Raw genomic sequence first — 25,199 nt, 5'->3', positions numbered from 1 at the left:
TCTCAAGACTCTTCTACTTCAGCCTTCAAGCTATTATTATATATTTTATATGTAAAGAAATATGGTTAGAAAACAATGTAGGAAAATAAAATAACTACTTGTGTATATGCATATTAATATATATTATTATTATTTGAATACATATCCAATCCATATCCGAATCCGAAAAAATATCTGACCCTGAAACCGTTTTTAACGGATATGATAATAAAATTTAGCATCCAACATGTATCTTTATCCGAATCCGTATCCGGAGAAAAAAAAAAAATGGATGCAGACACTATTTTGTCAAATATCCGACAATACCCGGTCCGTTTTCACCCCTAATAAAATCCCCCAAAACTTAAGCACTTTTAAAGACAAAACTCTCAAGCCATTAATTTTTGTACTTTTCAGTCTCTAAACTTTAGCCGAACAGTTTAGGCTTAGTTTCATATTGAGGCTCATCCGACAATATAAAATAAAATAAAGTTGGTGTAAAAGCATTTAGGGATATGTTACTGCGTTCTCAGGTGAGACCGCAAAAAACATATCGTAACCGACTCATCGCGACATGACATGTAACACAATCTCTCCGCAATCCCAAACGAAACCTTAATATGCCTTTGTGCGAACGAAATTACGAATTGGCCAAACATTTTGATCTCATGTAACTTCAGATTGACTTCAAAACACTTGAGGGATTTACTTCTTTTCCTTCGATTCTGATAATCAAGCATGAGAATTGAAGAACATAATGAATCTATGTGTAAAATTTATTACTTTCTTTTCATAGATTCAGGTATTAAAAATTATATGCAATACAAACAATCAAAACAACTATGTAATTAGTAACTTCGATCGAAGAGAAGCCCTGCTGAGCTATCTGATGAGGCTGTTAAATAACTATGCCTAAACTGAAAGTATCAGGCATCTAGAGTAGGACTACTATACTCTTATGAGTATATATAGCCCTTCGTACTCATACGTTGTTTTCGATGTTGGGCTTTTCGAATCGACGATCCACACCGCTAAATATGATCTAGAGTATTTGAAACTTCTAAATAATAAATTTTGTAATTTTTCGAAGTCAATATAAAGTCTATCAAGCAGGTATAAAATGAACGATTAAAATCGAACAACATCCTAAAAATGGATGATTGGATCCTGCAATTTAAGATCAGAGTTATTGATCTTTATTTAGGTAGTGAATAGAATTTTCTATAAAAAATCCAATCTATTCCGATTCTTTTTTACCGTTAAACTAGCAAATATCTCATACCGGCAGTTAAAATTTGTCAGTTTTGTAAGCTTTTGATCGTAAGGTAAATGATATCGAAAAAATATAAAATTTGATTTCTAGATGTTTTAAATGCTCTAGATAATGTTTGACGATATGGATCGTCGATTCGAAAGCTCTATCATCGAAAACAACTTATAAGTACGAAGGCGACCGTACTCACAAGAGTATAGTAGCCGGACTCCAGGCATCTATTACAAGAATGCTAAAGGTGTAGGGTCTCTGTACACTTTTTCCTGTAATAAAATGTGTCTGCGCTCCAATCACATAGCCAGAAAATAGGTTAAATTACACATTATAGTCCTCAAATTATGCGGCGTGTGACACTTTTTTACTCTTCAAAATTTAATTTGTTGCAATTTCTAGCTCAAACTTGTTAAATAGCTGTAATGCACTCCCACAGTCCAATATAGTTGACTGAATGGTGACATGCCACTGATGCGACAAACTTGTGATTGATAACGTGACAACGACTAATTCGCCACATTAACAACATATTGGCAAAACCTATCAACATCCGGTCAACTAAATTGAACTATGCGACATGCTGACAACAATTTAGAAAGTTCGAGAGCCAGAAATTATAACAAATTAAACTTTGAAAACCTTAGTATCACCCACCTCGTTGTTTGAGGACCAAAAAAACGTAATAAGGACCCAACTATATAACAAAAAAAAAAAAAAAAATCTATTAGTCCCATTGTCATTAGGTGAACAGCGCTAGAACCAATCAGACATATACACTAATTAAAAGTCAACAGCATAGACTCAACAAAGCACAAAATTTACGGGTTCAATAATTCAATTTTCTAAGACAAAGAAAATAGCTCGACAACAATGGCGACTATGATAATATCATACAACACACGCATAATTTAAATTTGGTTAAAATTCGAATGAGAGCAAAACAACAAATAACATAATGTATTGATGAAACAAGACGCAACGAGATAAGATGTGACAAAAATAAAATTCTCGATTCCTTTCTTCTTAAAAATACATACTAAGTTTGTTGATAAGACAATTTTTTTTCGTGACAGCTACATCATAGATATACCAGGTCACAACATGAGACCGTTTCGACAAAAGTGACAAACCATAATAACAACAACAAACCTATCATAACATATAAACCTCGGAGAAACGGGGAAAGCTCATGCTATACAGGCGGTAGAAGACTGGTAACTTTAAATACCTTTGATGGGGATCGACTGCGACCGACGAACAATCTTCTCCACCTTCTCGTGAACCGAAAGAGGCGACCAAAAGAACCCTCCTTCCTTTTTTATTTGGGACAACCCATCCGAGACCAGACCGACAGGACCCAACAATGACACAACAACAACAGACTCTGCCCGACTTTGACTTTCTGACTCGGTCCCCTAATGCAACTAGCTGGGGCACACTCTGCTTCAGTCTCCCTCGACCACCTGTAAAAGAAATCGAGAAGCAGAAGCAAGACATTAGGTGAAATAGGCCGAGAGATTCTGGAAGGGGCAAGAGGCTGAAATAAGCTTCTGGACTCGAAGCAGAAGCTCTAATTCAGCCCTCCCAATCAGGTGCGTACGGTTAGCTTCTAGAGCAGCTTCTCTATTCCAAAAGGCAACAGCCTGCCGTTTGGCAAAGAGAAGGTCTAGGTGCTGCCGCAGGAAGCTGAGATCAGCTTGTGAGCCTTGAAAGAAGTTCCAACTTGAAATTTCTACTTCTGCTGTTGCAGAAAGCTGCAGGCAGGTATTTTTAACAAAAGTTTTTGGTTCTCCTCAGACCCTAAGCTTTTGATTTAATTTTAATAATAAACTATATAACCACCAGTCGCACGAAACAAGCCCTCAACCACAAAAAGAAAAACGAAACAAAACCTTGAGAAAACTAAGGGCCCGCACCTTTCAACCAAACTTGAATCCACCAGATGGAACGGAGACCTGCTCACTCCCAAAACGGAACCCACCAGGCTGAGCACCATTATTATCACCACTTGAGGGCATAGCGGTGTCGTCCTCCTCTTCCTCCAGCCAGTACGTCTCGAGGATCTTCACGGCCTTTTCATAAATCTCCGTATTGTCGTGGCTCTGTAAATTCTCAATCTTCTCTAGGCCCTCGGCCTCATCGATCATCTGGGCATACACATTCACATCCCCTGTCGTGCCCAGATTCTTCTCAGCCTCCCCGACCTTCAAGATGTTCTCAAGGCCTTCTAGGCAAACAGTGACAATTCGTGGGTCCGGGCACACCAGAAGGTCGCAGAGCGGCTTGATGCAACCCTGGCTAACAAGATACCTGTCGGAGGGGGGGCATAAAAAAGTGTTAGGTAATTACAACTTAGGAAAAATGACCAGACCCGGGCAACTATAGGACATTTTGAAAAAGACCCTACATTTTCTTTGAACAATAGCACCTTCAACTTTTCTTCCATTTGAGAAGGGGGAAATAAAAAATTGTTAGGTAATTACAATTAAGGAAACATGAACAGACTCCACCAACTTTAGGCCATCTTGAGATAGACTCCTACATTTTCTCTGAACAGCAGCAGCTTTGCTCAACTTTTGTTCCATTTGATCCGAGTTATTTCAATCATTTGATTAGGAAATTCTATTAATTTTGATGCCCCTGTCACCTATCAGCTGAGTATTTAAACCTAACAGCTAAAAACATATCCAGAGCAGTTATATCTATCGGGATCCCCACTTCAAATGATAAAATAACTTTTAATCAAAACAAACAAAAAGTCGGGGGGATGTCAATCAAATATAAAAGAAGTTTTACAAAATTTCCTCCATTTGACAGGGCCTGCAACTAAGCTATTAATGTCATAATTTATCAAAGGATGCATAAATTAGTATCTGCGTACTTTATCTGGTCATGTGTGCCGCCGGAAGTAGCATTTGAAATAGCCCAAGCTGCCTCTTTCTTGATATCAAACTCAGCAGTTTGGAGGAGGTGCACAAGAGGGCCAATTAAACCAGCAGCAATCACAGCCTATTATTAAACAATTATATGTCATCAAAATAGTAAAATATAACATAAACAATAAAGAAATAAGATATCAACTCATTCAATACAGACTAATTCACTACATATAAATATCAATTAACATATTAACGTTCATCTTGATGCTTCTATTGAGGAAACCCAGTTTATTACAACAAAATAGAGATAAAATAACATTGATCACATAGTCTACGCTAGATTTTAGATAATAACAAATGTCAATTTTGTGGCAAATTTAGTAGCTCAGCTGGCATTTTTATTTTTTTTAATTTTGTTTTTCCACAAGTTTCTTCACACAGTTAAAAGCATCTAAGGATATACTTTTGCATTTCTTTATCTGTAATAGCCAGTTAGTTTGCAAGTTCACTTTATTATTATATAAATGCAAGTTAATAGCAATTGTTTTTCCATTATCAAGTATGATGGAAACCAATAATAATAGAGTTAAAAGCTATCTACTTCCATGTTCCTCTGACCTCAGAAAAATCAGACAACAAAAAACAAAGAAAGAACCTGATATCTAAGTAAAAATTTATTACTTTTCATTACACATACCTGGATCTGATCCTTATTTCCAGCTGTGATGTTTGATATAGTCCAGCAAGCTTCCTTCTTAATGCTTTTCTTATGATTATGTGTCAAGAGATTCAAAAGGCATTGAAGAGCCTGATGATCGATCACACACTGCAAGGAAGAAACAGGAAAACTTCATATAAAAAACAGATTACCAAAGATAGTTGTATCTTCCTTCAAAAAAGATAATTGCATCTTGAAAAGAAAAAAGGGAAAAAATGAGAACATACTTAGCAGACAAAGTTGCAAGAGTAACAATAAGAATACACATAGAGACTCAACAGAAACATAGCTTCACAAATGTAACCCATACAATCTGTTTCACATCCATCATCCATCATAATTCAGCAACAAAAACACTCACCATTAAAATCTATGGTGAAATTATCAAACACCCTTAATAGATACTGTAAGGAATGAAAATAGCTGCAAATTAACTACTGTCAATTATTCAAATTAATCAAGAGAACATATGGGAAAATCATCAATGAAAATAGTTCTAAAGTCAATATTATATTAATTAGTTTATGACCAGCCAAGGATAGAGAGTTAAAAAAAATTAATGGTGACAAGTAACAATATCAAAGCAATATAACACAATATTGGAGTCATAGATCCGAATGTCTAAACATAAGATTCATATCATCCAAACAGGAATTCGCTCTTCACAACCAACACTTCAGCATCACGTGACTGAAGGATGTTGCGCTAAACTGGCAAAAAATACATAGAAATCACCCATCATCTCCAACCTTTGACTCAGCAGTACTTGATTATAGAAGTTATAGAAAACAAAAAATAATTCTGAATCAATTTCTCAAACATTGAAGAAATTAGACTAATCCTCCAACCAATTCCATGAGAACCAGCACAAAGATAAGAAATGATGAAGCTGATGGACACGAAGGACAACAAGAGTCTGCTCAATCATCAATCCTCAAGACAGCAGCATACACATGGGTACAAGGTTTAAAGTGCCGCCCCGTGCCGTACAGGACAGGGCAGCACCTGCCGTGCCACCAAGAAGGTGGCACGGTACAGGGGGGGTCTCGGACCCCCCTCCGTGCCGCGGCACGCAGCGCCGTGCAAAGCGACACGGCGCTGCGTGCCACAGCACAGTGCCGGCCGGCACTATGCTTTTTTTTATTTGCTTTTTGTTTTTTTTTCTTTTTTTGTTCTTTGGGGTATCCAAAGCATTCTAGATACCCCATGCCCCCCCAAATATATTGCAAATCGAAAATTTACTTATTAGGTAAGTCAAAAAATTTATAATTTAATTTTTTTTGTTTATCAATATACGGACAAAAGATTTGTCCCAGCCCTCCGCTTCCACCACAAATATCTATTTTTTCTTCACAAATTATTTTTATCAAAATTTGTGGCATCGTGAAATTTTTGGCGAATTAAGGGAACAAAATTGAATTCAATAAACAAATTTTGAGCTACATCAAACATAAAATTTTATTTTTGCAATAGAAGATTGAACATACTGATAAAATTAAAAGCTAAATTAAATCAATTGATACTTAAATTTATTTAATTTATTTGTCATATAATTTATTGCTTAATTTTTTTGATAGATCTACTAATTTTTTGAAAAAATTAATTAAAAAATATTTTTTTCAAATGCTTTTTAAAATAATTTTTTCAAATAATTTTTAAAACTTTTTTTTGTATTTTACGAAAGAAAGACTATAATATGGTCAAAAGAAAAAAAGAAAAAAATATATCTTTGCATTTTAAAAATTCTAAGCTGTAAAAATTTCTATTATGGATCAGGTATAATTGTACTTTACATACAAAAAAATTTACAAATATATTAATTAATGAGTATAGTAAGCTATACATAGCAAATACTCATAATTATTTGATTAAATCTTTCAAAATAACTTTATAAGAGCTTATTGGAACCAAAATAACTGAAATAAGTCCGTGCCAAAGTATGCCAGTAAGAGGTCGTCCGTATTCATCGGCACGCAAGCGTACCATGTGTCGGCACGCAAGCGTGCCGGTGCCGTACCGTGCCAGGTAGACAGCGGCACGTCCCCATGCCACGGCACTTTAAACCTTGCATGGGTATTTGATAAACCTACAACTGTGTGCTTAGAGACAATTTGCAACTACACGATCCTAAATTTGCTGCCAAGAAAAGCCTAATATTTCAAACTCTATATTGCATTTAGTTATTGGTGCTCATCATCCACTCTTAGGTTCAGCCAAATGATGGGGAGTATAATCTATTGGACAATACACAACACAGGGAATAAAATGATTTCGAGTTTCACTAGTTTGGAACTTGGATCTAGATAGAGTTTTACATGTAGTTTCCATTCTTTGTTAAATTTCATAAAGGGATTTCAGTGCACATTTTTTCAATTAGAAAAGTCCAAAGTAAAGCAAACACCAAAAAAAGGTTTAGTGTCTTGGTGGGGAAAGATAAAATAGGACAAGAGAGGAGGAAAAAAATAAAAAGATAACATGCTAGAAACAAATTAAGACGTATCATGTGTATAGGATAAGGACAAAATTATCCTATTTGAAAGAGGCCTGTCTGACCAAGAACTCTTCATTCCGAAGCTTGGCTCAAGAAAGAATAAAATAAAAGAAACAAGACCGTGTATTAAATTCATTTCAACGAAGGCCATCTTATTTACCTCTTTCTCTATCTCTTTAATATATCTATTTCTTCTTTCATTTATTCGGAAGAACAAAGTTCTAAAGCAAAATCCACCCCATTTCCATGTCAACAAAGAGTAAATTAGTAAAACTATGAATCGTCCATGCCTAAATTTGCATCAATTAATCTGAAAACTATTTGTATACCAACTCTTTATATACTTGAACATCATAACTCTTGTACACAAATTGTAGAAAAATAAAATATATTGGGGTAAAAAACATCAAATATATCACAGTAAAGACAAACTATTAGAACAAACATTCAAAGCTCTTCACTGTAAGTAAAAGGACTTCACTAGCTCACAAAAATATAAATTATTAACATTCCACATGCTTCGTACAACAAAACAGAAAGAAATAAGTCGCTTGACTGTAAACATTATCTCAAAAATTAATTTGTTCTTAAGAATTAAGTAAACATGTTGCAAGAGAAAGTACACACAAGTTTCACATGGACAAGTTTTATAATTTTCAAAGAATAAGAAAACGATGACAATAAATGCAATAATGCCTACTGACCGAAAAATTAGGACTTATGCATGATCTGAATTTCAATCAAGCAAATGAACAACAAAGAAGTTAGAGAAAAGAACCCATCCAAACTCCATTCTTACTAAATACTAAGCTGTAACAAAACACCAGGAAGAAAAATAAGAACCTACCAACTACAATGTTTACAATGATCAAAAGTAATAGTTAAACCAACTCTTGGAGCTAACTCTTGCAGATGACCAACTCCTAAATAAGAAGTTCATTTATAATACACACACATTAAACAATAGTTCCAGGCTTATAGCTGTCAATAATAGCAATTAAGTACTTAGTATTGTCGCAAACATTAGACAAATTATGATCCAAGAGTTGAGGTCTACAGACACAAATTACCTGTAAAATTTAGCTTCTTCAAAATACCCCACCCATTATTATTAGCAAAATATGCAGCATTTGGAGAAACAAATGACTTGCTGAAAGCATAGAATACCCCAAAAAAAGGAAACTAAGACTAATTAAACTTCACTAGCGCCTACATAAATAACAGAAACTAAAAGTAACATACTAATAGCTGTATATAAACCTCATGAAAATAAAAAGTAGAAAAGGCAGCAACCCAGAGAATGAACCACAAAATATACACGTGAAACGCCTAATGGATTAAAAATTGGAAAAGTTTCTACTGCACCACTCGTAGTAACAAGCCAACTGAGAAATTCCAGAAAGAGTATGCAATAGTTATTAGCATGTCACAAGCACATTTTAATTATATAAACCAATGTCATATAAGAAATCATGCTTGTAGTTTAAAATTACGAATTGTGAATACAGAGATCGAAGCACAAAATTGGCATACTGTCATAATTTGCTAATCCACAGTTCATAAAATGACCAAACATGAGAAGAAAGGAAAGGGAGAAGTCCAGCAAAATGTAAGACGGAAAAAAGTAACATGCCTGTGTTTGTATGTCATCCCCAGTGACGATATTACCGACAGTTCGAAGAGCTGGAATAAGCACTGAAGGAGAAGGATGCCTGATAAAAATAAAAAATAAAAAAAAGAGTTAAAAAAAAATTACGATATCAGTGCATCTTAATAAACCATACTATGTAAATAATCTGAGCAGGTGCCGCATACAGAAGAAGCTCCACGAGACGTGGGCAGACGCCAGCTTCAATGACAGCTTGGATTTTGTCGTTGGTACCATCAGACAAATACGAAAGGGCCCAGCAAGCATCGGTGAGGACTTCCTCATCGTTCGAGTGGATAAGGCGCTGAAGTGCTGGAAGAGCGGGCTTAACCTAATTGCAGCAAAACACAATAGGGATCAATAAAATTACAAGTACAACCGAAGTTTAATAACAAGTAAAAACTTAATCCTATAACTAACATCAAACCTGTTCAAAGGCTGGCTGTGGTTTTCCCCTACAGAAGTTTGACAAAGTCCATGTGGCATTTCTCAGCATCGAGAGCTTCGCATGCTCATTCAGCTGTTGCAGCAATGGAAACAGGGCACCGTGGGCAAGAACAAGGTCTCGGCATCTGGGGGAATCACCAGCAACATTTCCCAAGGCCCACACAGCCTACATACAAAGTGAGCACAGCATTCATAGATTAGCTACATCACAAACGAAAATCAAGTTAAAAAAACACTTTAAAAAATCCACCTTTCGGGTCTTATTTATCAAGATACACTAGAGAACTTAGTTCGAGAATCTCATCATAAAAGCTATACCTGCTCTCGGACGTCATCGCTCGGGGAACTCAATAGCTTTACAAAAATCGGGACGGCACCGTGATCAATTACAACCTTAGTGTTCTCCGAGGTCCCTGACGCAATATTAGTCAGCGCCCAAGCTGCTTCAAACTGCCCATACAATCCAAATCAGGTACACACGGATAAAAATTAATTGAAACAACAATAAAAAAGGGATCTTTTCTATCAATCCAAGAATATCTAACTTGAAGTTGGGGATAATCCTCTCTAGTGAGAAACTCCACGAAGCGGGGAACCACGCCAGATGCAATAACCTCCTCAATGGGAGGGCTTCGCTCTAAATTTATAGCGGTGATCATTATAAGATGGATACGAAAAGCAAACTTATTAAAAGAGTTACAAATTACAAATTAACAATTTTGATGTTGCTTACCTATTGATAGTAGCTTGCGGAATTGCGTAGTCGCCTCGAGCTGGAGAGTACTATCGTCGGAATAAACCCCAGCGACCATCGCCGGGAGGCTCTCCAACTGCAAATTCGAAACAATCACAACGAAATCAAACACAAATCACCGATTCCCCAATCCAAAACCCTAACCCGAGACCTCCAAAACTTCAGATTCAAAAACCACAACCCTAGAAACCCGATCTACAGGGGGGAGGATCCGAACCCACACCTTCTTCTCGAGGGCGGAGGCGTGGATCGACGGGGCGAAGGCCTGTTGCTGCATCTGCTGCGCCTGCATGCCCTCGCGGCGCTTCTTCAGGAGGCTCTCCTCGCGGCGGTTCTTGCGGATCTCCACCATGTTGTCCTCCCTCCGCCGCCGCCCCTCCTCCGCGTCCACCGCCACCTTGTACTTGTTGCGGCGGATCTCCGCCCTCTCGCTCGGCCTCAGCGACATCTCCGCCGCAACGACGCGATCCACCAACCGAAACCCTACAAGAAGCAGCACCAGCAGAGCCCAAGCTCGAGAGCGAACCCCAACCCTAACCCTAACCCTAACCCTAGGAGAAAGGGGGTACGAGCTCGGAGAGAGGAACGAGTGTGGGGAGGAAGGAGACGACGCGAGAAAGGGGGCTCCTTTTTATTATAGATTTAATCGCGAAAAAGAACTTTAAATAAATAAAAAAAAAGAAATGGTGGGGATGTACCCCACACCCCCAACGCGAGACCACGCGATCCCCCGTCCGCGATGCTTTAGGATTCGTGCGGAGCTCCTGATGGACGGTCGACGCCATGGTCTCACGGTCGCGACGCGTCCCCACCAATATACTTTTTCCGTTCGAGACGAAACCCTAGGTTCGAGATGAATTTCAAATTAGGGCACCCGAATGTTCGACACCCACATTTTCACCCACATATAACTTTGTGGACCCCACTACTTTTTTTTTTTGGGTTTTGCGTGTTGTTGTTTAAACCCCACTACGTGGATTTAAACCCATTCATTAAAAAATTAAAAATATTTGCTATTATTACAAAACATGTCGGAAAATTAGCTTAATTATATAAATAAAACCCCTGTACTTTATTTCGATCTTAAATAGGTCCATCTTTGGCATAAGCCCTTTATTTTGAGGACTGAATACCCGAAATTTTACCTGCAACCTAATCTGAACGGAGCTGATTTATACGATGCTAAACGGATAAGTTTTGGATACGAATAAAAAAAAATAAAAAAATCCGGTAGATTTGAATTCAGATATAGATTTTATCTGAACCCGACCTGAACCAAAATTAATTTTATAATATATATATATATATATATATATATATATATATATATATATATATATATATATATATATCTTAAAAATACTTTTATATATTTGTATAATTATATATAATATAATATATATTTTAATTATATATAATAATATATATTATGCATTTTAATCATATGTATATGAGTTTAGATTATTGGGCATATTTGCTGGCCTACAAAACTAATAAATCGGTAAAACCCTACTCTAATTACTCTCTCTCGCGCTCTCTTTCACTTGATTGTAGATTCGCTTCCCCTAAAATGTTTTTCTTAATATTATAATACCGTAATTCATGTATTTATTTTGTATATTGAANTGTACCGGTACAAGGGGGTAGGTAGAGGGTTAAATGAGTAATTTTCTCTCCCTCGTTTGTATCAATCCTTTTCTCTCCCTCTATATAGCTTGGTGTAGAGCAGAGAGGGAATGTTCTGCTTCTTCTCCTCTCTCTCTCTAGCGGTGTCCTTGAGCACGGTGGAGCTCGGTGGGAGTTTCGTCGCCGACGTACCGCGGGATCATTCGAGCACGTATTTGACGCCGGGGCATTGCGAGGAGACCGGGCGAGCGTGCGACTTCGCTGTTCTTGACGTCGCGCCGGTGCTAGTCGCTGTCGAGGTGAGTAATTCAGCCTTTCCTTGGATTTTGGGCAAGTTCTTACTACTTCAACTCGGAGAGATGTTGTTTGCTGAATTTCTTCATCGACTGTTAGTATTTCAGCTCGTTCTCGACGTAGGAGCATCGGATTTCGACGAGGCTTAGTTCGTTGGATTCGGGACTGCGAGAGGAATCCGCGAAGCCCTTACTTGCTGGATTTGGTGAAGGTTAGCTTGGTCGAATTCTTATTGTACTCCACTGCTGCGAAAACTAGACTGAAACGGTGAATTGTTTGGTGTAGAGCTTGGAGTTAGCGCGATTCTTGGGTTCGAAGGGCTACGATCGACCCAGCAGGTGGCGCCACAGCTGTGAGAGTGTACCGCTGCCAGGGGATAGCTTTCGAGGTGGGTTTACATCGGTTTATTCCTAAGTACCGTAATCGTCGACATGTATGATTTTTAGTTCGGCAATCATGTTGTAGCTTGATATTCGTGATGCTATCCTGGATATAATCAGTATTGAGAACATAACTAGTAAATCTTAAATGTACATGTTGGACTGGATTTGACTTAGGAGAAAACACGATTGGAATCGTCATATGCTTAAACTACCAGATTTAGCTCTAGGAGCCGTGATTCGATTGTATCATTGCAGTATCGTTGCGATGGATACCTGGGGTAGTTTAGAAGGCATTTACGCTCGTGCTGAGATGCCGAGCTTATTTTTCAGCAGAGTTTAGGCTGTTTCGGGTCGTTGGGTGCCGTTCGGGTTAGCGGTGGACCCAGATTCTTGTTTAGGTCACAGATTGTGCCGAGAGCACGTGGGTTTGGTTTGTAGACCTGTTTTGACCCTGTTCACTTGACGTTGGCTAGTTGGAGCCTGATTGAGCTCGACAGAGATACGCTGCATACTCGGTTGGGTAGCGCCCACGAGTGCCACTCCGGAGTCAGGCTTTGTGTGCTTTCGCGTTGGTATCGCTCATGCCAGTTGAACATGCTCTCCACGGACCAGTTAGTGTGGATAGAGCTTGATAGTCGCAATGGGGCAGGGACGGGTGTATTCACAGTCCCGAGGACGGGTATGCTTACAGTCCCGATTGGATTGGGTCAGAGTTGACATTTCCTACAGTTGGTTAGTGTAGAGCATGATAGTGTAGTGATCGGTAGCGGTAGAGTTATTTCTTGCTTTTCTGACTACTCTTGCTCCCTTCTGTAGACTTAGTGGGTGGACCGATGTTGTTTTGGGCGGTACCCACTGAGGACTACTTGTTTTTATAGTAGTTCTCACGCCCAGTTGTTACCTATGTTTTTGCAGAGCCAGAGGTTCCGGCTGCTGCACCGTCCGCGGACCAGGATCGAGGAAAAGGCGTCGCGAGTTAGAGCCCTACCGACGTGCTGAGCTAGAGGTGCCCCTACTGCAGGTAGATGTTTTGTTTCGAGTTTATGTACATAGTTGACTTAACTCGGTAGTGCGAGTAGCTCTGTATTTTGGATTTGGACTATGTATGTGAAACTCAGTTTGTTTAACTTCTGTTTTCTCTAGCAGCTCTCTACTACTGTTCGTAGTAGTGTTTGATTTGCAAGTACTGATGTCGCTTCGTATATAGGGGAAATTCCTTTGTATACGGCGGATTTGTCGGCGTGCCTGGGGAACGAGAGATCCGGGGTGTGACAGATTAAGTTGGTATCAGAGCTTTGCTATAGGTCGTTGGGACGTAGCAAACCTAAGTTTGGCAAACCTTAGGGAAGCAAGACGCGAGAGGCGTAATTAAATTGCGAAAGTCAATGATTGTTTGTTCTAACTCCTCCTAGAGTGGAGTGAGTNGACGGGTATGCTTACAGTCCCGATTGGATTGGGTCAGATTTGACATTTCCTACAGCTGGTTAGTGTAGAGCATGATAGTGTAGTGATTGATAGCGGTAGAGTTTACTTCCTGCTTTTCCTACTATTCTTGCTCCCTCCTGTAGACTTAGTGGGTGGACCGATATTGTTTTGGGCGGTACCCACTGAGAACTACTTGTTTTTACAATAGTTCTCACGCCCAGTTGTTACCTATGTTTTTGCAGAGCCACAGGCTTCGGCTGCTGCGCCTTCCGCGGATCAGGATCGAGGCAAGGGCGTCGCAAGCTAGAGCCCTACCCGACTGACAGAGCTAGAGGCACCCTACCGCAGGTGATTGTTTTACTTCGAGCTTATGTACATAGTACTTAACTCGCCAGTGCGAGTAACGCTGTATTTTGGTTTCTAAACTATGTATATGAAGCTCAGTTGGTTTAGCTTTTGTTTATTGAACAGCTCTATGCTACTGTTTGTAGTATTGCATATCTACAGGTTCTTTTGACGCTTCGTATACAGGAAAAATTTCTTGTATACGGCGGATTTGTCGGCGTGCCCGGGGAACGAGACATCCGGGGCGTGACATATATGATAGATGTTATATTTGAATTTATACTTTAAAAATTTAGATTTAATATAATATATTTGAGGTAAAGAAAAATAATTGTTTCAAGTGCGGATTTCGGATTTTTGGTGGGATTCGGGTTTGGGTTTGGATTTTTAAAAATTTGTTGTATTTGAATTCGGGTTCAAATTTCGGATTTGATAGCCAGGTTTGAATTCGGGTTCTTGAAAATCTGCTTTGAATCCGATATGCTGACATCCATAGAAATAACACATCTTTATACTTGACATCCATAGAAATAACACATCTTTATACTTATTTAAACTCCTTCTGACGCATCTTCAAATATCAAAATTCAAAACAAAGCAATAAAAAGCATTCACGCACGAGTATTTAAGGGGCCGTTACGGCAGTTGTAATTACATGTAAATACAAATTTGGTGTTTGGATTGATGTATTCAAACTCCAACTGCTGCAAGAGGAGGTCCAACTATAGCAGTTGGGACTACGCCCAAATTGGCCGCAGTTCCAACTGCAGCAGTTGGGGAGAGTAACTTTAAACTAAAGGCAACCTTACCTCTTTAAATATTTTTTAAATAAAAATTATTTTTTTATATTGGAGGTAATTTCACCATTATATATACAAAATGATAAAATTTTTAAAAAAATTTCTCAACTGTATGCAACCATATAAATTATTTTTAGTTGCAGCGTTTTCTACTGCATCCAACTAAACATGATGCATGTAATTGTAACTACTGTATTTATAATTACATCTAACTAAATGCCCCTAAAGTATTTTTAATGTGCAAGTCATCTTGCCACGTCATCGTCATTAACACTTCTATAAAAAAATTAACGAAAATTTTAAATTATAGAACCTATTTGATACAAGATTAAATTGCAGGATTGGCATAATAATTTTTTGGGAAAACTTCAAAAAACCCCTCTGTGGTTTTGTAGTTTCTCACTTTGCCCCCCTGTGGTTTAAAATGTATCAATTTGCCCCTCCTGTTGTTTCTTTTTTCTCTTTTTTCTTATCAATTTCATTATTTTTTTTCCTAAATCAGTGATAAAGTTAAAATTAAAGGATACTAAAGTGAATATTTGATAAATCTAGATGGGTATCTCAAGTTTTTTGTATATAATTTAATGAAATATTAACGAAAAAGCTATCGAAAAGATAAAAACGAAACCACAGGGGGGCAATTTGATACATTTTAAACCACAGGGGTGTAAAGTAAGAAACTACGAAAGGGGGTGGGGGGGGGGGGGGTTTTGAAGTTTTTTATGCTGAAGATATTTGAGAGTCAAATTAAAGTGCAAGAATAATATTTATAGTTATAGTTAAGTTAAGCCTAAAATTTTGAAATAAATTTTAAAGTTTGTTTTAAAACATCCTAGAAATAAATTGAAAATTGGTAGATAAATTCGACTATAATTAATACAGTAGAATCACGTAAATTGAATAAAATTATTGAATAAACTATTAATTTCGACGGAAATAGAAAAATGAAAGATTTTATTTATCTAAAATATAACATTTCTTTTTTGTAAAATTTTTCAAAAGACTAATGGACATATCTTTTATGCAAAAGCATAAAAAAAGTGTGGAAATTAATAAAGGTTAATCCTAAAATAAAGGTTAAATGTATGGAAATTATTATTATTTTTTATTGAAACCCCTCAACTTCCAATTTTTTGAAAGTATAAGTGATTTAGTTAAATATTTTATAATTTTATTAGATTTATTGATGGTTTCATTAAATTTAGTAACTTCATAAATTTTTGAAAAGTAAGACTAAATAAATTAATAATTAGTAATAAATAGAGATATTACATTTGGTAAAAATCTTTACGTAATTAAGGTTTTTTTTTGCATTTAGTATGTTTAGTCCAAAACTTTTTCAAATTTACCAGTAGTTTCACAAAATTTAATAATTTTAATTACCTTTAACAAATAAAGTTCGGTAAGTTAACCTCAAATAGCTAATAAAATTATTAAATTTGATAAAATATTTAACTTAATCTATAAACATATATGAAGCCACAATATCTTTTGACACGTGGCAAGTTATCCTTGATTCCTCTTATTATCCTTCATCCTTTTTGTAAATTGAACCGAACCGAGCCGCCTATTCCATCCATAGCACTTGAACCGAACCATTTATTTCTCTCTAGATATATGAACCGAACCGACTGAAATCTCTCTCTCTCTGAACTCTGAACCAAAGCCAACCTCTTACCGCATATTTAAAACTAAACCAAACCAAACCAAAGCAGTGCCCTCTCTTTCCTCTTTTTTTTTTTTTTTTTTTTTTTTTTTTGTAACGGAAGAGGGCACGAAAGAGGGCGTTTCCTCTTCGCGTCGGTGCTTCTTCCCCCATCGGCTGCAGCATTTATTCTCCCATCTTGGCAGCGTCGTTCCCTCTCCCTCTTCGTTTCCTACGGTTGGTCATTTTCTTTCCCCTCTCTGCTGCAACATCTCTCTCCAATTTTCTTTCATATGATGATTTAAGGAGGCGGCGCTGCCCTACGAGCCCACTTCCTCTGCAACTCTAACGAGACCTCCGAGGACCTCATGGACAAGGAATACCCCTTCGCCTTCATGCTCGCGAGTGCCTGGTTCGTCATCACCATTCTTGCCGATTGCGTCGTCACGATCATGGTCGCGCGTGGGATGAGGGTTGAGAGATTTCAAAAAAGGGCAGAGAAGGATCGGAGGTCATGGTGATGGAGGTGGGTTTTGATCTCAATGCACTTTTTTGTGAAATTATTAATTTCAATACAAAAGGATCTGGTAGTTTTTTTATGTAAATTTTAAGCAAATTTTTTTGGCTCGATTATGAAAGATATGTTTTTTAAAGAGCGAGTACTATTGAAAAATTAGATTTACAAGAGGAATGGTTAATATTTGGATAAAATCTTCAGATTTAGTCTTTTATAAATTTGAATTTGAATTTGACATTGGAATTTGCTCCTTATTTCAGGAGCATTTCAAGAGAGCAAACTTGGTGCTAACAATGGAAGCTTGAACCGGCAATCAGATGCGAGTTTCAAATATATTATGGTTACAATTTGCGGCGAAATATATCAAATTTTCTTATACCAAAAGCGATTGATTTGATTACATGTCAGAACGGATCCATTGTATGGTTGGTGTGGATGATGCTAGGATATTCTCATCATCCTCTGGTTAGAAATCAAATTCTGGATTAAGTGATCCCATTGATTATGTACAGAATAGTTAATAGAAGTTGGTTTTTTTGTGGAGGGGCTCAGCTATTTGATGACAAGGAGAAGCTGCACGGGTACTGATTTTGTACATTTTTTATAACTTCATTTCCGCTCTTTTTAATTTCATGGCCCTGTGCATGACTATATTTTTTGTTTCTTCCACTTTATTGTTGACCGGAGGCAAGTAAATTATGTGGTAATATATGCAACTCTTAAAACATATTTATATTTTCAAAATGAGTGGTAGCAAATTGTTGGGTGTTTTCTACTCAATAATTTTTGCTCAAATGCTGGCATACTATGTCCCGTCAATTCTTAATATAATCGTCAATTCTTAATATGTTGCAAAAAAGCATGATTTTCTTTCTTTTTTCTGTTAATCTTTTTGTGCAATCAAAATTTTATTGGACACAATCTGTTCATTATGCATATTTTATTATGAAGACTGTGACTATGAAAATACTTTTTGTTAAAGATTAAGACTTCAGAGCATACTGCTTACTTGCATTAATAACTATGAATTGATTCTTGATTGCATGATTTCTATATGTTGTGATATTTATAGAACTCATAATTTGAGCTTTTCTTAAATCCGAGAATTTTTTTCCCACAGCTCACTTTTTGCCTATGCATTATGTTATTTCTTTTCTTTTCTTTTTTTTTTGGTTATTAGTGCTTCTTAGTTTATTACATTTTTCATAATTGATTTGCACGGATTGCAAAATTTAGTAGTATACAGAAATGCCCCATTTCTTTTGCTTATGTTATAATCAACTACTCTTTCTATCAATGGATCATTTTCTTTTAACAACTTATTCTAAGAATCATTGCGCATCAATATTAATGCAGTTTTACACAAAGTTATGGCACAAGCTCAAATGATTCAACAGAAAGTAAAACTCCAATCAGAACGATCCAAGCCAAGCTCTGAGTTATTAAAGGCGTTCTGCTACTCTTCCAAGTCTTATATGAGTTTATTATATTTGATATTTAGAAGTTTTTTAAGTATGTCAAATTATTTATTGTTTAAAGCTGCTGAGAATTACAGTTGCTTTCGTTTAATTTTAGCTTTAAATGCTCTCATTTTTTTATTGCTTCATTCTTCTTTTGCCTATTATATGTAAGTTGCTGTTGAATTATAGTTGCTTTCGTTTAATTTTAGCTTCAAGTGCTCCCATTTTCTCATTATTTCTATTTTCTTTTGCCTATCATATATAAGTTGATTGAGTTACTGCACGCTTCTCTATTTAGAAATTTGTATACTGTTAGGATGTGTCATCTTTTTTTTTTTTTTTTTTTTTTTTTTTTTTTTTGCAAACTTATGAGAGATTATTTAGATTTTTTACCATTATCTATCTTAAAGTCATTATAAAGAAAAAAAATTTATTATAATAATATCTGTCCGCAGTATCACGCGGGTTACTACACTGGTAATACATAAAAACTCATATAGAAAAAAAAAGATAAACTTCAAATACTATCCCTGTGGTTTCGCACTTTTTCACTTTACTGCCCTGTTGTTTAAAGTATATCAAGTTAGTGTCCTGCGGTTTCATTTTTATCTTTTCGTCAGCTTTTCCGTTAATATTTTGTTAAATTATATACAAAAAACTCCAGATACCCAATATAGATTTATCGAATATTCACTTTAGTACTCTTTAGTCTAAACTTTGTCACTGATTTCACGAAAAAAAATTAGTGAAACCGATAATAAAAAGATAAAAATGAAATCACATGGTACTAAATTGATACACTTTAAACTATAGGGTACTAAAGTGAGAAAGTGCGAAACTATAGGGTTGGTATTTGAAGTTTTCCCAAAAAAACAAAATATAAGCTGAGGGACCCGTTTCCAAATAACGTATACTTTAGGGGTTATATATACAATTAAGGGCGGTAGTGGAAAGAGTGGCGGTACAATGTCTCACTAAATAAAGTGATCACCGTTCATTTGATCCACGCGGCGCTTTGTTATTGGTTCTTATTTTTTCGTACGACTAATAAATTGCGCCACGTGGACGTCATGGTTTAGTTTCTCATTGGGTGCGTCGTGGGGTGCGAGCGACCGGGTTTGGTTTGAAACTGACCATGGGAAAGTGGTCACGATTTTCGCGCTATTTACGAATATGAATTTTGACTGTATCTGGTCCGAACCCAAACACGATCCGAACCCAAATTCATTTTACATTATATATAATATAATATATATATATATATATAAATTTAATATTATATTTGAATTTATACTTTTAAATTTTTAAATTTAATATAATATATTTTGAAATATTGAAAAGTGAAATAATTATTTCAGATTCGGATTTTCAAGTTCGAGTTTGGATTTCGAGTTTTTGGTCGGGTTCAGGTTTGGATATGGATTTTTAAAAACTGTGGGGTTCGGGTTTGGGTTTCGGTTTCAGATTTGGAGAATTGGAGTCGGATTCGGGTTTTTGAAATGTCGCCCTGAATCCGACCCGTTGACATACCTAATGTTGACGGGTTGATTAGGAGCGGATTTTCAAATAAATAAATAAATCTGAAGCCCAACCCGAAATCCAAACATATCCGAAACTGATTGATTTTAAATATCTATATCTAATACCGAATCCGAATACGAAAGTCTGACCCGAAATAATTACTTTCTTTTTACCATATTTCAAAACATATTACAATAGATTCAAAATTTTCAAATATAAATTCAAACATTTATACATATATATAGAGAGAGAGAGAGAGATGAGTTAGAATGTTATCGTCACCCATTTATTTGCGATGACGGAGCCTCCAAATCGACGATCGACAACGTTGAACATAATCTATACCACTTGAAGTGTTTAGAAATTAAATTTCATGTGTTTCCGATATTATTTTCTTATCCATCGAGTGGACATAAAAACGAACGGCTGAAAATGATAATCTTTAAAAAGCGATGATAAGAGTTTTGTAATTAAGATCAAGAATATAGATCTTATTTTAAACAAAATGCATGAAGTGATTTTCAGCCATAAACATTTATTTAGGCTTAGTTTGGTATTGAGTTCTATCTAACGCTATTAGATAAAATGGAGTTGAGAAAAAAATATATAGGGATATGCTTTTGCGTTCTCCGGTGGGACCGCAGAAAATATATCGTAACCGACTCATCGCGATATGCGGAACGCAATATTACGTACAGAAACAAACAGAGTATTTTTCCAACGTACTTTCTCACCGCACGTAACGCAATCTCTCCGCAATCTCAAACGAAGCCTTATTATCAAACTCTCCAAAATATCGTACTTGGCCTCGGCTCATTCCAGACCAAAATTAATTACAATAGAAAAGAGAAAAAGGAAAGCAATTTTTACATAAACTATGGTTTATCAGGAAATTTATTTCAACATAAATTTTATTTTTGATGAGACAAACAGGCCTCGGGATGGATCCTCACCAAAACTCGATTCGGAGAAAACGGGATTGATAGCTTAGAAAGATCAGCATTCTATTTTATGACGGAAGGCCGGTTTGGATTGAATCACGTTTGGAATGGCGGGAGGTCGGGTTGAACCGAGTCACAATTAAAATGGCGTGAGAGTGATTGGGCCGAATCACAATCGAAATCTATGGGCGCTGTGTCTGTACACTTTAAGTGAATTGATTGCGTATTTCTGATAACTCAAATTTTGGGGTTAATAGTTAATGCGAATGATCCAACGGGTCGTTGTAATGAGAGATTTAGAGTGAAAAAGTAATATATGACAAAAGAATGTTGCAAATTAATTTGGTATAAGCCTTTTTTTTTTTTTTTTCTGAATAACACTTTTTAAATTTTTATTTTATTTAACTTTTTTTGTTATCTAAATAATTTTAGTTAAGTATGCATGACCATAGTCATACATTTTAAGTTATTTATTTTCAATTTTAATTTTTGTAACAGTAATATTCAGAAATTGCAAATTAATTAGCTATAAACTAATTTCTTTTTAATAACACATTTTGAACTTTTACATTGTTTAACTTTTATTATATTTAACCTTTATTTATCTAAATAATTTTAATTGAGAAAATTAAAAATTTTACGAAATGTTTGAAAATCCATTGACTTTTATATGACTGTAGTCATACAATTTTAGTTATTTTTTCGGATTTTTAATTTTAGTAATAAGTAAATTCAAAATTGATTTACAAATTAATTAGCCATATAAACTGTTTTATTTTTTTTTTCTGAATAACACCTTTTTACTTTTATTTTATTTTCTGAATGATTTAGTTAAGTAAATTAAAAATTTCATGAAATGTATTGATAATCCATTAAATTTTTTATGGTCAGTTATGTTTTTATTTGAATTTAAATTTTTAGAATAGAATTTTAAAAAAAATATATGATTTTAATTAAGTAAATAAAACATGTTTATGAAATGTATTGACAATCCAGTAAATTTTGTATGGTCAGTTATTTTTTTTATTTGAATTTAAATTTTTAGAATAGAATTTCTTTTTATTTGAATTTAAATTTTTAGAATAGATTTTTTTTTAAAAAAAAATAATAGTATTGTAATAAAAATGCTTTCGTTGAGAGTTGAACTCAAGACCTCCCGCTTACTAAACGGGTGCTCTAACCAACTGAGCTACGAAAGCAATTATTTTAAATTTTGAAATTGTTTATATATAAATAAATGTCTATTAATTTTATCACATTTTTTTAAAAGTTAAAAAACTAAAAAAGAATAAGTTTTAAATCCTTGGATGAGTGGGTGTGAAAGGTACACCCCATTTTTGGATATCAAAATAACATTTATTTTTTTGGGACAATTGCTTGTATATCCCTAAAAAGTTTCTGGCTTTCTAATTTATCTCTCTTAGAAAACTAATATTGAAAATATTTTTTTTATGTTCTAATCTATTTTAAATATATCCCTAAAGTTAAATTCTATTAATAAACTGTTAGCAATATATATTATCTATATAAAATTACTATTTTGCCCTTTTAAATATACTCTTCCACCATGACCGCCGACTTTTCTTATTTCCCCTTAAGTTAGGGATACAAAAAGTATTTTAATTTTTGGTCTTTGCAAATATACCTTTCTGCCATTACGAACATTTATTATTTGCCCTTAAGTTAAGGGCAAAAAAGTAATTTTGATATATATTTTTTTAATTCTTGTAGATATTTAACTAATGTTTAACCTAAGTTAACTTAACGGGTGGTAATTGTAAGGGTATTTTGGAATAACGAAGAAACATATGAGGAATATTTTGAAAAGAAAATAAAAAATATGAGTAAATAAAATATTTTTGAAGTTTTGAGGGGCATATAGACAATTATTTCTTTTTTTTCCTTTTATAGGACTCTAAAATTAAACAACAAGAGCAATGATACCTGTACCTCCAAAAGTGATGTAAATTTTATACTGTACCGATCCAAAGATTATACATAGTCAAACCACAACTCTAAATTTTTTAATTTTTAATTTTTTTAAAAAAAAATGTTTGGACTCTTGAATCAGCGAGTTGTAAGATTTATGCATCTCTTTTCTCCTTTCAGTGTACATATAAGCATTTTCTCAAATAACAAAAGACTGTAAAGTGGCTATACTATCTGTACACCTAAAAAACCAGGTGTAAATCTGCGACCTTTTCATCAAAAAACTGTTTTTGTTACACTAGTCTTATCAATCTTTATTTTTTATATTAACAATTCAAAGAGGCATCTAAACTCTTGGACTAGAAAGTGTAAGACTTGCGCTTATTTTTTAGATATATAAGTAGCATTTCTCTCCTAAAATTGAAATTAAGGGGAGCACATATGTTTTTACAGTTTATTATAATGTGAGCAGTACTATCTGTACATAATAAAAAAAAAAGTAAAACTATCAATTTTTTTAGCCTAAAATTTTTTAAAAATTTCTAAACCCTCGAATGAGAGTGGGTACGAGTTTTAAACCGCTTTTTGGGTGTACAGATAATATTTTTCTTATAACATTGACTTCTAGGATTATAATAATATTATATATAGACTATGAAATTTAATAAAGAGTAGGTTCCTAAAAAATCGACTTCTCTACTACAGCAATAAAGCTTCAGTGGGAGCTCCCCAACAATGCCTTGTTTGTGAACCCCAATCATCTGTCGGTCTGTCACGTATTATTAGTTTTGCCTTTGTCTAATAGTTTATTGATATTATTTAATATTAAAATTCAAGAAAAAATTTTAAACCACAAAGGAAAATATTACATTTTTGTCTATCAAGGGAAGGGAGGCTTTTTTTTTTTAGTTTTGCTTAGATTCGAGATGGGTTTCAAAACCCGAACCCGACTACTAAATCCGAACCCAAATTTGACGTATTTTAAAAAATTCATATCTAAATCTGAATCCGTCTAAAAATTTAAAATTCAAACCCGAATCCAAAAATTCAAACCCGAAATAATTATTTCTCTTTATAATATTTCAAAATAAATTATATTAACTTTTAAAATACAAATTTAAATACAATATCAAATATTTATATACGTATATATATATTACATAATGTAAATTTTATTCAGGCTCAGATCGGGTTCGGAATTTGGTTAAGGTTCATAGAGGGTAAAATATAAATTTTAAAAAATTAGGAAGAGAAAAAAGTGAAAAAAAAAATATACTTATAGAGAGATTTTCGTAATTTAGTCTATATTATAAGTTTACCAAATAACATATATTATAGGGAAAACTTCAAAAACCCCCCTTGTGGTTTCACATTTTTTCACTTTAGTATCATGTGGTTTAAAATGTATCAAGTTAGTACCCCGTGGTTTCTCACTTTATCACTTAAGTACCCTGTGGTTTAAAGTGTATCAAGCTAGTACCCTGTGGTTTTGCACTTTATCACTTTAGTACCCTGTGGTTTTAATTTTGTATCAAGTTAGTACCCTATAGTTTTTTAAATCACAAGGTACTAAAGTGATAAAGTGTGAAACCATAGGGTACTAAAGTGATAAAGTGCAAAACCACAGGGTACTAGCTTGATACATTTTAAACCACAGGGTACTAAAGTAATAAAGTGAGAAACCACATGGTACTAACTTGATTCACTTAAAACCACATGGTACTAAAATGAAAAAGTGTGAAACCACAGGGGGGTTTTTGAAGTTTTCCCTATATTATATATATAGATATATTGAGAAAGAGTGGGGTCTACAGTGGACCTCTCTCTTACGCGGTCCATGACGTGACTTTCAGCTCATGGACCGCGTAGTTCTTCGCTTCTCATAATATGTAAATATATTTTCGTTAAATGTTTTTTTTAATGCTGAATCAAATATTTTACAAATTATTTTTGGACTGAAAAATAATTTGAGTCTATTTTTATATTAAACTAAACACATCTGAATGAAAATGCGAGTTTTCTCTAAAATATATAAAACTCTCTTCATCATATTTCAAAATATATTACATTAAAAGCTAAATCACAAAAAACTCCCTTATAAATATTCGGTTTTTCACTTTTCCTCCCTAA

At 34.9% G+C, this 25,199-nt stretch overlaps 1 protein-coding gene, 1 long non-coding RNA gene and 1 other non-coding gene across 4 annotated transcripts; 1 reads left to right on the top strand and 2 right to left on the bottom strand.

The window, feature by feature from the left end:
- Window positions 2,231-10,805, bottom strand: LOC109728082 (importin subunit alpha-1b-like). The gene is made up of 11 exons (XM_020258379.1): window positions 10,407-10,805; window positions 10,163-10,259; window positions 9,975-10,066; window positions 9,748-9,879; window positions 9,410-9,595; window positions 9,150-9,313; window positions 8,968-9,046; window positions 4,823-4,951; window positions 4,128-4,255; window positions 3,163-3,556; window positions 2,231-2,709 (listed from the first exon to the last, which is right to left on the bottom strand). The coding sequence occupies exons 1-10, from the start codon at window positions 10,629-10,631 to the stop codon at window positions 3,166-3,168; spliced, it is 1,623 nt and encodes a 540-aa protein (XP_020113968.1). The 5' UTR covers window positions 10,632-10,805; the 3' UTR covers window positions 2,231-2,709; window positions 3,163-3,165.
- LOC109727850 lies at window positions 16,801-18,902 on the top strand. Of its 2 annotated transcripts, XR_002220859.1 has the most exons (4): window positions 16,801-16,938; window positions 17,008-17,227; window positions 17,479-17,799; window positions 18,575-18,902. It is a non-coding gene; the product is annotated as an uncharacterized LOC109727850 (long non-coding RNA). The 2 variants fall into 2 exon arrangements; XR_002220858.1 differs by having other exon boundaries at window positions 16,801-17,227.
- Window positions 22,266-22,339, bottom strand: TRNAT-AGU. Its single transcript has one exon. It is a non-coding gene; the product is annotated as a tRNA-Thr (tRNA).

The sequence above is a fragment of the Ananas comosus genome, linkage group 23 (genome assembly GCF_001540865.1).
Source record: "Ananas comosus cultivar F153 linkage group 23, ASM154086v1, whole genome shotgun sequence".
Taxonomy (NCBI): domain Eukaryota; kingdom Viridiplantae; phylum Streptophyta; class Magnoliopsida; order Poales; family Bromeliaceae; genus Ananas; species Ananas comosus.
Note: the sequence above shows the minus strand (reverse complement) of the source record. Positions and strands in the feature narration are given on the sequence as shown.